Below are 17,182 nucleotides of genomic sequence, written 5' to 3'. Positions count from 1 at the left end.
GCATTTTCTTTCTTCCTTTTTTCCTTCCTTCGTTGGCTTTTGTCTTTCTTCCTTTTTTCCTTCGTCTTTTCTCCGTGTTTCCGCCGTATTTTTGTCAACTAATTTTTATCCTCTTTATCTGTGTGCCTGTATTATTTCCGTCTTTTTATTCGTTTTCTTTCACCATTTTATCTAACTGTTTCCGTATCTTCTACTTTTCTTAATTTATTTCCAATCCTTCTAAGTCATTTTCCAGTTTTTTTTCGCAGTTTTTTCCCGTCTTTTGTCGGATTTTTTCTAGTCTTTTTTCAGAGCTGTGCCAATCTCTTCCCAGCCCTTTTTCAGTCTTTTTTTTTTCAATTTTTCACAGTCTTTTGTCAGTGTTTTTAGTCTTTTCCTAGCTTTTTTAAGTCTTTCGTCAGGCAGTAGTTTTTATCTACATAGTCTTTTCCAATATTTGTCTAACATTTTTTCTAGATTTTTATAGTCTTTTCAGAACCATACCGGTCGATTTCAAACATTTTTCTAGTCTTTTCCTATTAAAAGTTTCTCCCCGTCCTGTTCCAATTGTTTCGTAATCTTTTGTCAGCCGTTTACGAGTCTTTTCCCAATCCTTTCTAAGTTGTTTTCCAGTTTCCTCGCAGGTTATTTTCAGTCTTTTGTTAGTCTTTTTCTGGTGCTATTGCAGACCTTTACTAATCTTTTGTCAATTTTTTCAGTTTTTTCAAATTTTTCCATTCTTTTTCAGAACTTTGTTAGTCGACTAGCATTTTTCTATTCTTTTTACAGTTTCTACCAATCTTTGTTCATTTTTTTTTTTTTTTCAGACTATTGTGATTCTTTTTTCAGTTTTTTTTTCCAGTCCTTTTCAGTCTTTTTCTAGTCCTTTTCCAGACCTTTGCCAGTTGTTTACAATATTAACAATTCCTCTCAGTTTTTTAGTATTTTTCTAGTTTTTATCACTATTTTTCAGAATCGATTGTCAGTATTTTTCAAGGCTTTTCCAGTCTTTTAATTACTATTTTCCAGTTTGTTCACGTGCTATTTTCAGTCCGTTTTTAACCTTTTTCTGGTTTTTTCCAAACGTTTTTCAGTCTTTTCTCAGTTTTTTCAGTCTATTTCCCATTTTTTACGCCCTTTTTCAGAACCTTGGTGGTCAATAACCAGTATTTTTCTAGTCTTTTTACAGTTTCACTGCTTTTTTAGTCTATTGTCAATCTTTTTCCAATCTTTTGTCAGTCTTTTTCTATGCCTTTACCAACTGTTTCCAATTTTTTTCGCGCATTTCATTCTTTCCAATCTTTTCCAGTCTGTTAGTTAACTGTTTCTCCGAGTCCTATTTTTCTAGTTTTTTCAACCTTTGTCGATTTCCAGCATGTTTCTAGTATTTTAGTCTTTTAACAGTTTCTCCTAGCACTGTTCCAGTTTTTCGTAATTTTTGTCAGATTTTTTCAAGTCTTTTTCCAATCTTTTCTAAGTTTTATTTACAGTTTTTTAGCAGGCTATTTTCAGATATTTGTCAGACTTTTTCAGATTTTTTCCAGATCATTACCAATCTTTTTCAGTTTTCTGTCAGTCTCTTTTCAATTTTTCCACTCTTTTTCAGAACCTTGCTCATTGTTTTCCGGAATTTTTGTAGTTAGTCTTTTTACAGTCTTTTCTCAATCTTTTGTCAGCCTTTTTCTAGCCTTTTTCCAGACCTTTGCCAGTCGTTTCCAATATTTTTCTAGCAATTTCCTATCTTTTCCAGTGTGTTGACTGTTTCCCACAGTTTTTTTTCTAATTGTTTGTATCTTTTTCCAGTTTTGCCACTGTTTTTCAGAACTTTGCCAGCTGATCTCCTATATTTTTCTAGTCTTTTCAAGTCTTCTAACAGCTCCAAGCTGTTGTAACTTATTTTTCAGTTTTTTAAAGACTATTTTCTTTTTTTCTGGTCTTTTTCCAGACCTTTGCCAGTTTTTTCCGATCTCTTTCCAATTTTTTCCACTCTTATTTAGAACCTTGCTGGTCGATTTCTAAAAGTTTTCTAGTCATTTTAAAGTTTCTATCAGTCATTTTTCAGATTTATCTAGCCTTTTTCTAGACTTTTATCAGTCTTTTTCTAGCCTTTTTTCATTCTTCTGTCAGAGCCTTTTTCCAGTCTTTTCCGGAAACTTGCTGATCGTTTTTTAGTATTTTTCCAATCTTTTTACATTTCCTCCCAGTCTTTTTTCAGTTTTTCAGTCTTTTGTCAATCCTTCTGCTGTTGTTCTGTCGGCCTTTTTCTAGTCTTTTTTCAGTGTTTCTCTAGACTTTTGCCAGGCTTTTCCAGTTCCTTCGTAGGCTTTTGTCAATTTTTTTTAGTCTTTTTCCAGCCGTTTGTGTATTTAAAATGTTTTTTCAGACTTTTGCCAGTATTTTTGCAAACTTTTCCCATTCTCTAATATTTTCTAACCTTTCCAGTCTTTTTACAGGTTTTCACAGTCGTTTCCAACTGTTTTATAGTTTTTGTCCAATTGTTTTTAGTCTTATGTAGACCTTTTCTAACTTTTTCCAACATTTTTCTAGCTTTTTCCAGTCTATTAACAGTTTTTTCAGTCTTATGCAGTCATTTCAATCTTTACAAACCTTTGCCAGTAGTTTTTTAGTCATGTTCTGATTATTGTCTTGTTTTTTTGTCTTCTTACAATTTGTTTCAACTGTTGTCAGCTCTCCATAGTAACCATAGTAAATAAATCTCTTTTTCGTCTTTTCATTTACTAATTTTCATCATTTTTTTTTATCTTTTTTCCTATCTTATTTCTTTTTTTGAAAAAGAGAAGATCTTTCTTTTGAAAAAGAGAAAAGGATAAAAACTTTTTTCCACCTGTTTTCAAATCTTTTGCTTTTATTTTTGTTTTTCCAAGCCTTCATCAGCATATTTTCTATCCTCTTCTGCCATATTTTTCTGTTTTTTACTTGTTTTTTTTCTTCGCCTTTTCTTTGCACCTATTCTTAGTTTTTTTTTCTGGCTTTTTCTTTATTCCCAGTCTTTTCCGCTCTTCGTCAGTCTGTTTTCTGTCTTTTGACTTCCTTTAACTAAATTTGTCAGTGTTTTTGCAGTGCTTTCCAATCTTTTTTCAGTTTTTCGTTAATCTTTATTCAGTCAGACCTTTCCCACTTTTTCCGGACTTTTTCAGTCTTTTTACACTAGTTCCTGCTAAGCTTTTGTACAAGCTTTTGTCAGTCTTTTTCTAGTGTTAGAAACCTTTGCCAGTCTTTCACAGTATTTTTAAACACCAGAATCTCTTTTTACGTCCATTTATTTTACGTGATTCCCTTTTAGGTCCCCTTTTTTGCGTCCGAAATTTGAATTAACGTCCTCTCTTAACGCCCAAAATTTAAATTAGCGTCCTAGTTTTTGGCGTCCAAAATTCGAATTAATTACCTCTTTCTTTACATCCAGAATTTGAGTTACCCTTCTGGTCAAATACTATGAGGTAGTTTCAGGAAATTCGAAATAATGTCTTTTCTTTTTGCGTCTCAAATTTGAATTCGTATCAGACTTTTCACAGTTTTTCCGTTTTTTTGCCTAATCTTTTTCTAGTTTTTTTAGTTTTCCCAAGTTTTTTTTATTTTTTCTCGTTTTTTCTCGTCTTGTCCAAACTTTTACTGGTTTGTTTTCAGCCTTTTTCTAGTCATTTTCTAATTTTTTATTTGCCGTTTTTTAGTTTTATTACCGTCTGTTCAATTTTAATTCAGTTTTCGAAACTTTTTCAGTCTTCTTACATTTTTCAGTCTTTAGCATTCTTATAAGGCCATTACAAATATTTTATAAAGTTTTTGTCCTACCAGTGTTGGGCCACTGAAGAGGGGGGGCGAAAACAACAAAAAGATTTTTTTAATCGAGCAAAAAAATATTGATTTGCGGCATTTTTACTTAAAGTTTAAGCGTGAAAACCAAATCTATTCTTGCTTTTAATATATATATTATTATTTTCCATGCAAAATTCTACGAAAAAAGACAAAAACGTAAGAAAAAATTTTCGGCCGATTTTCGGAAATTCCGTTGTTCGAATTTTCATTTCGGTTTCGTGCTAGAGGCATTAACTCAACTCGTACACTCATTTTTCGAGTTTTCAGGCCACAAACAATTGATTTTATGAAAAAAAAATTAACTCATATCCTACAAATAATTTTTTTGCCCGTCGATTTTTCAAGTCAATTTCCAAGGGGCGCGGGGCTGACAAAAACTTTTGAAATTATTTGCAATGGCCTAACCACTGTGCGTTAATACAATCTTAATACAACACAGTAATTTTTTTTAAATTTTTACTCAAATCACCAATATTTTCATTATCACATTAGCGCTCTGAAATATTCTGAACGAGAATGCCCTGCGCCTTGAGTCAAATGTCCAATTTTTGGGTTTCCACCCTTCGAGAGTCACGACAAAAAACCTTCTCATGTGCACGGTTATGAAAGGGAACCCTAACGCAAATAAAAGCAATCTAGAAGTGTTATCGTGGGAGAACCTTTAGGGGACAAAGAAAAGATATGGGTTAGTTTTTTTTTTCTTGCAAGCGGTAGTAGCGGGAGTCTTGCAGCAATTTCAACTTTCTGGTGCAGGTAATACTTCGTAATGAATCGGTTCCAGCGCTCCGCCGGCGTACCTCGATTATGTTCTTGTTCGTCAGCGACTCGTGCGGTTCGTTATACTCGGTGTACTTGAGCAGGACCTTGTCCATGTCGGTACTGGCATACTGGTACAGTTTGTTACTGCTGCTGAAGATGATTAAGGCGATTTCGCAGTCACACAGCACCGACAGCTCGTACGCTTTCTTCATCACACCGAACTTCCGCTTGTTGAACGTCACCTGAAATGAGTAATGAAAATTTTAGTATGATGGATTAAAACGTTCGACAATAAACTCTACGCACAATCGAACATAAAACTATCTTATTTTAATAGTTTAACGAAAACGTAACCAAAAAGATTGGCAAAATGCTTCGCTCATTTACGTCACAATACCGCACTAATGCGTGAACCAAATTATTAGCCAGTTTCACAGAAGCAATCGCGCGATCACCGGATAAGACATTCGGTTGCGGGTAGAGGTGAAACATGTTTTTACAGCCCGCCTAGCCCGAGGGTCAATTGCGGTCTCAATAATAATCAACCGTTAGAGATTCGCTGAGACAATTCGAGGTCGTTTTAGACGTCGTACCTAGATATTTTGCCATCAGTTGTGGGAAAAGCGCAGTTCATGATCATCATCATTGTTGTTCTTTTTTGTGCAAATTTGATACGGAGCTATTTTTTTTATTGATCCCCCGTCTGCCAAAGTAATCACAGCAGCAGCGCCAAAAACAGCGGTGTGGTTTGAAATAGGCACACTTCGATTCTAGCGTGTCTAAATGTTGACGCGGTGTGATTTTTGGCAACAACAACAAAAAACTACTGGATTGTCGAATGTTGAGAGATAATAGGTCGCCAGGTTATTACAAAAGACAGGAAACAAACCGTAATTATAGACCTTAAACTTTGAGCTGCGTTCTTTTAATATCAAACAATCCTAATCCTAGCACAAGGGCATCACAGTAAGAGAGAAAACTAATAAGATAAGCAGGAAAAAAACTACAAGCTTCCCCAAATGATTCTCTACGTACCAACGCAGCCAACCGGGTGAGAGAGGCGTAACCGGTCATGTCACATTTTGCTACGTTGCAACATGTGCAAATTGCGTAGTAGACCCAAATCAAGCTACTTTGTGAATGAGTAGAACAAAAACTGGCACTTGGCGTACTTTCTATCACCTTTACTTGATTGATTTGTTTTAGAACTAGTTTTATGTTGTCTTCTCCTATATTTCGTCTTCTTAATTTTATTTGAATCTCACTCTATATTGGGAGAAACAAAATCGTGATAATTAAGATAGAATTGAAAATGCTTAAAAATGTCAAAAATTAAAACAAACCGGCGACAACATTTTAAACTTAAAACGATCTGAAAACTGAATTTAAGCTACCTTTAGATAAAATAATTATAAAAAATGGTTTATATTTCAGCTTTCGATTCTATAGGGTTCGGCGTTTATTTTGATACTAACTTTATAAGAACTTGGAACTTTTTTTGCTCTTCTATGAATACGCAGTTGAGCCAACAAATGAGAACGGGGGCCACCCATTTAGCATAAAGTTCTTTGGCATAATGCTGTTTGGCATACCCATAAGGGACCACATGGTATATAGACATTTGGCAGAACGAACGAACGAACTAGTTTGAAAATTATGCTTAGATGTGTTTCGACTAGGTGTCAAATATCGTAGGTTTCTCAGAGACGACCAAATCGATTTTCACGCTATTAGTCATTTGAAATACTATACAGCCGGAGATGCAGAAAAGGCGACGAAGAGACATCAAAAGACCGCCAAAACAGCCAAAAAGACCGCAAAATAAATTACAGCGAATGACGGCAACATGATACTATCAAACAATAAACGTACCATAAACTGATTCAAAGTGACACTTTGAAAAGTGAACGAATGAAACAAATATTAATTGTAATGTAATATTTATTGATTATCATGTTATTATAGTTATGAAGCGAATTCTTAGATCTAATTTTTTAAATTGCCCTTATTGATACAAGCATCCTAGCTGTTTTTGGTCGAATCCACGGATGAACCATTCTCCCGTGCATTACCCAAGGGGCGGGCAGAATTAATCGACGACGGCAGTGCCAGCATATCCTTCAGCATGTCGGCATAGGCGTGCAGTGCCGCAATACGTATTTTGAGAGACGCGTTCCTGCTTACGGGGTCCTCATTTCCTTTTTCCAAAAGTTGCCTTAATTGTACGTTTATCGGTGTTCCCCGCGATGTCGGAAAACCCTGTTGATACTGTTCCGAGTTGTGAGATGGTTGTTGAACGACACACTGAGCGGTGGCGTGAAATTTCCTCGATTCTGATGCTCGATTACGCCTTTGAATAGAGCGGCTGGAGGGTAACAGCGAGCTCGATTTCTGACGCTTGTTTTCCATTATTACTGACTTTGATGTTGATACTGGCGAAGTTCCTAGTAGAAGCACTATCTAACTGTGAATGTTCTTGACTGCAGCTCCAGCGATGTTTTATACGATCATAGGCACGTAGGTATCATAGGTACGTACACACTTTCAGGTAGATTCGTTACCTATATCAACATGCTAGGTAATAAGGCTCCGTCCTCCTGTGTTTAGATAGGTAAGAAGAATGCAGTGAATACACTTCCGTAAACAGAACCCCGCTTTTGAACTCAAAAACTGCTTCCGATATTGGGCTTTTCGACGAGAAGTTAATGACTGCTAATTTCCCGTTAAATCCGCTTATTTTCTTTTGCTTAAATGTCCGGAAATATTAAGGCTAGAAAGAAACTATTTTCATATTTTCAAAGATCAATTGTCCAAGGAATTCGAAAAAATAGTAATTTTTAGCACCAGTGCTGTCTATAAATATTAAATAAAATAAAATTTGATCTTAAAAATTCCAACTCCATCGTATTCCCCAGATTTTTTTTTCTTATGATGGTTAGAGATCCCTCTCCACTAAGAGGGGGGGGGGCTCCCATACAAACCTATACTTATAAAAATGGATCTCTGTCTGTCTGCCCGTATGTTCCTTATAGAATCGGAAACTACTGACCCGATCAGCGTTTTTGGGACCAGGGAAGGTTCTTATGATTCTTATGAGGTTCTTATTCCCACTAAGAGGGGGGGATCCCATACAAATGAAACACAAATTTTTGCATAACTCGTGAACTAATTTGTGATGTGGGTGTTTTTGGAGGCATGAATTTTTCCTATGATGAATTAGGACCTCTTATAATTTTAGGAGGGGGCTCCCATACAAATGAAATACAAATTTCCTCATAACTCGAGAAGTAATCAAGCAAATGGAACCAAATTTGGCATGTGGGGGGTTTTGGAGGCAGGAATTGTTTTAATGATGATTTGAGACCCCTCAGCCCTGTGGTAGGGGAATAAGGACTCTCATACATTTGGTATAACGCTATATGGCATAGTTTCATTTAACATAACGGGATTTTTCAAAATCATCTTCAGTTCGCCCAAACGGAAATTTACCGAAATTCTCGAAAAAAAAATATTATTAAAAATTTATAACGCTCGAATCAAGCATCGTAGAACAAACTATTTCCTATCAAGATATAAGAAAATTTTCTCGGCAATCTAAAATAAATATCGTTGGAATAATTTTCTCAAAAAAAATTCAATGACGGCGGAAAACTATAAAGAAAAGTCGAAGAAACCATCTAACCTAATCTAATTTTTGGAAAAATAGGCGAGTAAGATGGTCTAATTTTTGGAAAAATGCTTTTGTTCTACGATGTTCTAACTGCCAGCCAATTACTTCCTCAATAAGTGGTAAGCAAGCTTGAAGCATAAAGAAACATCAAACAGGGCATACCAGCATACCACAATTATTAAAAATAATGGATACAGTGGTACAGTACCCAACAGCCAATTGTCATCTTGCTCTGAAGCATCTATAAAATGTCACAAACTGATTTTTAAGGAATTATGCCAAATAGTCCATTATGATTATGCCAACATTTGTTTACCAGACCAGGGGAATTCAGAGGTACGTCGCACGATTGATAAGCGGGTTGCGGAGTCTCCCCTTTGTCTAGTCCCACTGTGGTTCAAAGGATCACCACTACCGGCGAGCCACACAGGCGAAACAAACTTAACTTTACAGCTTTAACCACTGCCTCCCAGAGGCCACCCAGGTGTGACACTTTAAAAAGGAGTCAAGTATCGCACAATTCCTTGTTTGGAGCAGGTAAATGTGAATTTTTGTTTGTTTGATGTCGCACCAGAATCGTGCAAACAGTTCGAACAATTCGTGCTTGGCTCCTCCAAAATTTTTGCCATTGTTCCAATAATAGGTGGACTGGGGTTTTCCGTCTTGAAACAAATAGCTGTAAAGTCGCTAGAAGCGAACTAGGTGAAGGTATTTACTTTAGTAGAGGATCATATGAATATGCAGGGGCAAATCCAACTCATTTTAATATACAGTCTAATCACAAACAAAGAAGAAGCAACCTTTATGCATTATGTTTTATTATTAAAATTCTATTTCATCGTTGAGAAAACGACGCGTTTTTGTTGTGAGCAATTTTTACAGCCGCATAACCATATCTGTAGACTTTTTATATCAAATAAGCTGTCTATTAAGTAGAGGGCCAATGAGATTGTATACGCCAAATGATGCGAAGAAATAGGCTGTTTGTTCAACATTTATTCTCATAGCTTGGCATAAATCTCAATAAAAGCAGTACGTCAACTATAAAATCGTTAGCAAAGTAGCTCTATTTTGCCAAATTTCTCGAATACTTTCGAACAAACAAATGTTATTTCTGTATTGGGCATGTACACTCAGGTTGCTTCTTACGCGGTTCATTTCTTACGCGACTATTTTCATGCGAATTTCGGAATTTACGCGGTTTTTTACGCGATTCCAATCAAATTTGCTTTGGTTTTATTACAAAAAAAAGTTGATCTATAGTTGATGTTTAATTCATGAAAGCCCGAGAAAATCGAAATTACATTAGACTTTATTGAGCAAGTAGGAGGCTACAATTTTTGGATATTATTTATGCTCGTAAGTCTAGAAATTATACCCACGTACCTTTTCCGATAATAATTATCCTTCTTCAAATCATCAAATCAAACTAATCAAACTCTTCTGACATGAATCCAAGGTAGTCCAAAACTAAATAAAGAAGGAAGACGAAGGTTCAAATGTGGAAAACAAAGCTTTGCTTTTCTTTTTTTATAGGAATTTCTGAAAAAAAAAACAAATATAAAATTGACGAGGCCCGAATATTCGGTCTTCTCGGGCTTTCGATCTTCTCCGTGCTCCTGGCCTTCTTGGTGTTCGCGATTTTTCAGATCTTCTCGGACTTCTCGGTTTTCCCGATCTAATCCGTCTGCTCTGGACTGGTCTGGTCTTCTCGATCTTCCCGTCTTCCAATATTTTCGATCTTGTCGGATTTCTCAATATTCATGGCCCAAGCAGCACACATTTGGCACATATAGTTGCAGCAACTCATTTAAGACTAAAATTAGTCACATATCGGTTACCACAACTAGTTTGTAATAACTGTGCTGTTAGGGGGTTTTCTCCGTTTTCTAGGTTTTCCCGGTCGTTCTTCCGTCTTTTCAGTCTTCTGGCCTGCTCTTTCTTCTGGGTCCTCTTGGTCTGTCAGTTTTCTTGGAATCTTTGGACTTTCAATCTTCTCGATCTAATCGGTTTTCATGGTCTTCCAGTCTTCCTGGTCTTCAGGTTTTCTTGATCTTCCCTTTTTCTTGGTTCTTCTTGGTACGGTTTTCCCGGTCTGCTCGGTCCTCTCCGTCTTCTTGGTCGATACGATCTTTCAGGTTTCCTGCCTTCTCGGTCTTCTTGTCCTTCCGGTCTTCCTGTCGTCTTGCTCTACTCGGCCTTCTCAGTGCTCACGGTTTTCCCAGTCTCAGTTCCTCAGTCTTCTCAATCTTTTTGGTTTTCTGGATCCTCTGTGTATTTTTTGTTTTCTCAGTCTTCTTCTCCATCGTCTTCTTATTCACTATCTTCTTTTTGCTGGATTGTCAGTCTCCTTGGTCTGTTTCGAATTTTTTTAAAATTTTTACGCAAATTTTAAAATTAACGCGGTTTTTCATGCGGATTTCGGAATTTACGCGTTTTATATGCGGTCTCGATTTACGTATCCTGCGCGTAAAAAGCGACTTGAGTGTATATTACATAGTTAAAAATACATTGGACCGAAAAACTATATTTTGGTCATTTTGGCTGTTACGTCGACTATGAAACTATGCGAAGTAGCATGGTTGCTAGAATTGACCTTTGCACACCCAAAACTAACAATCCCAAGTTTACTATCGATCAAATTCGATTTATGTCAAAACCTCCTATTTTCTTTTGTTAATATCCTAATAATAATGTTGCAAATCGAGCGCGTAACAAACGATGCCTACTTTCACGTGAGCCCATCACACAGTGGGACCATTCTGGAAAAAGGCGGTCAAAAGCCTTTTCTCGCTTTTCCTGACGTTTTCGAGCTTAGGCGTCTTAGGAGAAGTTTCATAAAAAAGTATTCTGCATCTAATGACATTCTCATATAATTAGATATTAAGGGGATAACAAATTTGAAAAAAATAATTTTTTATAGAAACTAGATAGCATGGTTATGTGTTCGGCAAAGTTGTAGAACTTTGAATTTCATTAAGCTTTGCCGAAGAAACTAAGTATCTGCATCATATGGTTTGCGAGATATAATTGACTTTCTGACGTGACCCCCTTAAAATCAGTTTTTTGTACACTTTTTGTACACAAAACCTCATGTTCTACAAACTTTTGGACAGTATCAAAATACGTAACTTTCTAGAAGGTGTAAATATCATATGTTGCTTTATTTGCTATCAAAATTGATGATGTTAATTGATTGTTAATGACATCGGATCCATTGATTTTAACTTTAAGAAGACCAACAGCAACATACAAACTTTTACAAAAGTACCAGAACGAAAATAAATCTGCAACATTTTTGACACACTTATACTATATTCTATGGCGGCTCAAGCAATGCTAACTTTAGCTGCCAGTAGGTGCATATTTTCGGAAAAAAATACTTGTAAAAACGGTAATATTTATGCTTCAAATCAATTTTGAAAGCAAATAAAGCAACATATGATATTTACACCTTCTAGAAAGCTACGTATTTTGATAATATCCAAAAGTTTGTAGAACATGTCGAACCTGTTAGATGAGGTTTTGTGTACAAAAAGTTAAAAATATTGATTTTAAGGGGGTCACGACAGAAAGTCAATTATATCTCGCAAACAATATGATGCAGATAATTAGTGTCTTCGGCAAAGCTTAATGAAATTCAAAGTTCTACAACTTTGCCGAACACATGATCATGCTATCTAGTTCCTATAACAAATTATTTTTTTCAAATTTGTTATCCCCTTAATATCTAATTATATGAAAATGTCATTAGATGCAGAATACTTTTTTATGTAACTTCTTCTAAGACACCTACGCTCGAAAACGTCAGGAAAAGCGAGAAAAGACTTTTGACCGCCAGAATGGTCCCACTGTGCATCGTTTACATCAGTGACGCATACAGCCGCCGTTGGTGTGTGCAGACATTCTGCTACTTACACACTCACGAATGCACAGCCTCGTGGCGTCTTTCTGCATAGCTTGCTCATGAGGCAGACAACTTATGAGCAGCCAGCTGCTCGTGAGGCCAGCGGCCTGCTGGAATACAGCTTTTGCATTACTTTTCGTTTTATTCTTCATCTTACGCTTACACTTCTACACGCGGGTGGGAGTGCGAGCCCTCGCGAGTGATCGGTATCAGCTGCTCGGGCTGAAATGACGAGCAAGAGCGACGACAGTGGCTGTTAGACGCGTAAAAACTCGGTTATTTGTTACAAGAAAATAGAAAAAGGTCCCCATCCCATTAAACTAAACCGTTGAGCAAAACTAATAGCACAGAAACACTGCCCGTACTCAAAAACTCACATAGTCCCCTAGTATGTGGATCATGCGAGCCTTCGATATGTTCTATATTTTTCCACTTTTTTCATTGAGAAGAGTAGAAATTAACTTTTACCTCACTGCTTAACCACATAACTAAGCAAAAATTGTTAGCATAGGAGCACTGGCCCTACCCAAGAACATGAATATATAAATTTGCCCTTTTCCGCTTAGTAAAATTTAAAACACAAGGCCGAATGGATACGTGGCCGAATGGACACCTGACAGAATGGACATAAGGCTACATAGACACAAGGTCGAATGGTCTGGTTCTGCCACTTTACACTGTATAAGGGCTGAGTCGACGCGAGGACTGGGGAAAACGAACAGATTTCTGCGGGAGAGCTGTCGAAGGCGAGTATCCGGCATTATTTGCCTAATGGAGAATATTAAGTTCCGAACGTGCAATCAAAAATTAGAGCTTGTACCAAACTCGTTCAAGATAGAATAGCACGCTAGTGTGTGGGTCGCAATGACAGTCCTTAATTGCTTAATAGCTTGGTTTATACACATACAAATTTAAATGAACACAAATTTATCAAACAAGATTTCATTTAAACTATAGAGAAATCGTAACGTTATCGTTGTACGTCGGCACTAATTGGGTGATAGATTTTCCGAAGAAAGTCATGCTTCGCTGATAGTGCAGTCACCGAAAGAGGCTAAAGTCCTCTGGAAATGGTTGAATACACCCTTCTGTTGTACCAATCCTAATTGAAAAGACTGTTGAAGTGATCGTAATAATTGTCGCGCAATGCATATTCCGGTCGTGCCACGTTGCACTGATCACAACAAACCATCATTTAATGATTTGTGTCAAAGTTAACGCTTCATTTCAGAATGAGCAATAAATTAATTGCATTGCAAAGTAGAAGGCAACGTTGAGTTGGTACCGTCGATTCGGGTGAAATTGATCAGTCGGGTGAAATTGATCACCTTGGACCAACGAGTAAAAAACTCTTTATTCTACGTTTATACTGATTCATAAAGCTGAATATGCACCCATCCATATAAAGATTGAGTTACAGGTTAAAGTCACTTGGCTTTCAGCAAGATTGATCTTGTAAATGGCTTGATTTTTTAAAATTTACTATTTTGATCGAATCGCAATTTTAAACATGCCCGATAAAACTCCTTGCTATTAACACAAATTTCGTTGCAGAAGGAAATTTTGATAGAACTAATTCGATTCTCTAATTATCTGGCTGTGCTTTGATAATTTCCATGAATAAAATTATGCGACAGAAATTGTTTGATTTGACCTTTTACGAAATAAAACGATTGATAACATCGTGAACTGAGGCAACATAGATTTCTAGATCGCTATGGGTGCGAAATGGAGCTGCCACCTGCGAAAGTTTATTCTTTCTGTAAAGCAGAATGGAGATTTATAAAAGGGTGCAAAAGACAGACAATACTTCGCGCAAATTTTACAAACGCTCCATATGGCAGTTGCATAAGAGTGCAAGAGATCGGTTTGTGCTTACATAGCGAAATGCAACTACACATTCAAAGAGACAGTCAAGCTCCCGTATATGAGGAGAATTAAATTATTTGTTTCACTAGATTGGTGAAGATTGTGTACGAAAATCGTACATTTACACATATATACAGCAATGTTTAAACAAAAACAAACGATTACGATGCTAAAATTGGCTTAATATCTTTTCTATCGTTCATATTTATTTAGCAGATGCATAACCATGCTAATGTAGAGCTGACTGTTTGATTTTTGTGCTAGTTGCTGTACGCGACATTGTTGCCTACATACAGGCAATATCTCTATTACGCCAGATTTTATACTTCACGTTAGGTTATTGCTGTCAGAGCGTATGGTTTAATAGCAATATCGTCTTGATTTCTACGTGATCAATTTCACCCGTTATTTGTAAATTTTCAATTTCACGATTACATTAAGTTTTATCTAAAATAAAACTATTTATATAAGATATAGATGATACTGTCGTGTAGCCAGCACTACAGTACTTATTTTAAAATTGAATCATCTTCCTAAATATGTTTCTATTCAAAGATATTTAAAAAATACTCGAAAAAGTGATCAATTTCACCCGAATTCACGGTATCTTTGAAGTTTAGCAGAATAGCTCGTGTACGATTTCGATTCAAAAATGAGTGAACACTTCCATCATTTGAATAAAGTTTCCCCAAAGAAATAGGACATGCCCAAAAGTCAACTCACCTGCCGGTTCCGCTCGTCCGTTATCCGTGAGATCTGTATCTTTTTCCGGCCCATCTTCCTGTCCGCTCAACCTGCCTGCCACGTGTTAACCAATTTGCTAATTTACGTTCTCCAGTTTTACTGGCTATCGATTGCCCGCTGCCGTAGTGGAGCTGCTTCAGCCTAAACTCTCTGCGTCACGCTGTCTCGAAAAGCGAGCGAAAAAAGAAAAACCGAAACGAAAATGTCACCACACTGCACTTTTTTTTTGTTTCAACAAAACCGTACCAGCCGGCTTGGGACCCGGCAATAAATAGCACTCGTTTTTTTCAACCCCTTTAACTTGTCCTATTTACGACGGCACTCTTTGCTCTTTGATGAAAAAGGCACTTCCGCACCTTAAATACACGACTATTACAACACAGTTCCTTTTCCGGCCACTAATTCCTCTTCTTCCAGTGGGTGGGCGCGCAACAGCACAGCAAAAAGCTCAGCTCCTCCTGCCTCGCGCTCGGTTGTAGGTCGAAAGAGGAACTCCGCCGTCGTCACTTTGTTTGCTTCCTTTTGCCACTACTCCAACGCCAGCCAAAAGGACGATAGTCTGCAAATGGAAAAGAGAAAAACACAAAATATCAGTACAAAAATAAATAGTATAAATAATAGTTTTAAATACTCGGTTATGCTAGTCGCATAACCGGCGATTGAAATGCGTACGGAAAAAAAATGACCAGCAATAAAGTGCTCACTCTTGTAATCACCTCCCCTAGCCCCAAGCTAGCCATCCGGCATTCCCAAAGGTGACCAACAGGATTCCACCAACCCGCTGTGCTACGGAATGCAGAAGATGCAAATGGATTTCCACCTCTCCGCAATATACAGTGGACATGAAACAGTCACCTACCAGTGTGTTTCTTTTCTTCCTCCCAGTTCCATAAGAAGTACACTACTGCATGAGTTTGCCCTATAACCTACAACCATAACGAAAGTGGAGAACCCGTGCACCGTCATCCTTCTCCGCACGCCTGGGGGGAGGTAGAAGGAAAATTCACCACCCATAATAATATTGCACCACACATGGTAACTCCTCCGCTTGCCCGTTGTTGTCTCCTCCGGCTAGGCTATAGTACGATGTGTACTAATCGATAAATTAATGTCGTCTTCAAGGATGCATTGAAATTCAACCTGCCACGGTCACTCGGGCAGTCGTCGGTTCGGTTTGGCCGACACATAAAGGTGGTAAAAGCAAAAAAAAAGTAAAAAAAAAAAGAATCCACGCCACCCAGTGCGATCGGTAAAAAGTCACGGTCAAGCCCTTGGACACCCTTCTGGTGGTTGGGCTGGGCTGGCTGGCTGGGGTGGTTGGTGAAGTTGAAAATTTCCGTTTATTTTTTTCTGTTCCTGTTCCTGCTTCCATATTGCCACATACTTTTCACCCTAGCCAACAGCAGCAGCAGCAGCAGCCGGCTGACCTGGCCGGTGCGATGCTAGCAGGGCTACCAACCAGAGCTAATGGAGCCACTACGCGTAGAAGCACACACGAAATAGGAAGCAATACACACACACACACACACACATACAGACGCAGGCGGAGAAAAGGAACGGAGAAGAGACAGGTCTGTTGGTGTGTTGCATGCCGCTACTTTGCTTGGATGCTAATGGGAGTAACAAATTTTTAACTGCTAATAGGTACAATCAATGTTATGAAAATTAAAAAGATAGGAATCTTCGTTTACACTGCGGAAGTCTTGATTTAAATTTTGAATAGTTTCCGACATCCAGCAATTGCATGAAATAGAGTGTATATCAACGTGAGGCAATACTACGGTTGTTGGATTGCCACCTGAATTGTGATATATAATTAGCACTAATGTTAATTTTATCAGCAAATTGAAGTTTAAAAATACGTGACCGTATTTTTCGCACATTGTTTACTTTTTACAATTAGACTTTCTTGAAAAGTTGCTTTTCAAGTTTTGCAAATCAGCAGCGGCACAGACTGACAGATCTTTGATATTGGGCTAAATAGGATTTGGTGAAGAACATAAAAATACAAGTCAGGACATAAACTATTTTGTGTTACTCAGATAAAAATAAAAAATTAAGACAGGTGACAACTGAATCCATATCTCTTGGCTGTTGGTCGAAAGAGTTTGCAATATTCTCGCTAAGAAAATGTGTGAGGAACGATGAAATTGGAAGAGCGCAACAAACTTTGATTTGGGATCAACTAGGGATCAGCGCGGCACGGTGTGCTGGGAAACACACTTGACAGACAATCGAAAGTTGTTGGTTTGAGTTCAACCCATACTGAGAACATAATTTCTTATTTTTTTTAGAAACAATATTCGTAAAACTGTATTCGTAGCTGGTAAACGATCATATCATTCACAAAACATAAATTGGCACATTTTGTACCGAAAATCTTGTTCTTACGAACGGTTTGTAGTTGGCATGAGAACATA

General features: G+C 37.4%; 1 protein-coding gene across 9 annotated transcripts in view; it reads right to left on the bottom strand.

The window, feature by feature from the left end:
• The window catches only part of LOC128738794 (myocyte-specific enhancer factor 2), a 196,503-nt gene that overhangs the window by 17,747 nt on the left and 161,574 nt on the right, over positions 1-17,182 (bottom strand). For all 9 annotated transcript variants that reach the window (XM_053834178.1, XM_053834184.1, XM_053834181.1 and 6 more), the window contains 2 exons: positions 14,742-15,321; positions 4,611-4,814 (listed from right to left, as the gene is read on the bottom strand). In XM_053834178.1, the coding sequence (XP_053690153.1) occupies positions 4,611-4,814; positions 14,742-14,795 (258 nt within the window). In that variant the 5' untranslated portion in view covers positions 14,796-15,321. The remainder of the gene's footprint in view (positions 1-4,610; positions 4,815-14,741; positions 15,322-17,182) is intronic.

The sequence above is a fragment of the Sabethes cyaneus genome, chromosome 2 (genome assembly GCF_943734655.1).
Source record: "Sabethes cyaneus chromosome 2, idSabCyanKW18_F2, whole genome shotgun sequence".
In the NCBI taxonomy this organism is placed as follows: Eukaryota; Metazoa; Arthropoda; class Insecta; order Diptera; family Culicidae; genus Sabethes; species Sabethes cyaneus.
This window is presented reverse-complemented; position numbering and strand designations above follow the sequence as displayed.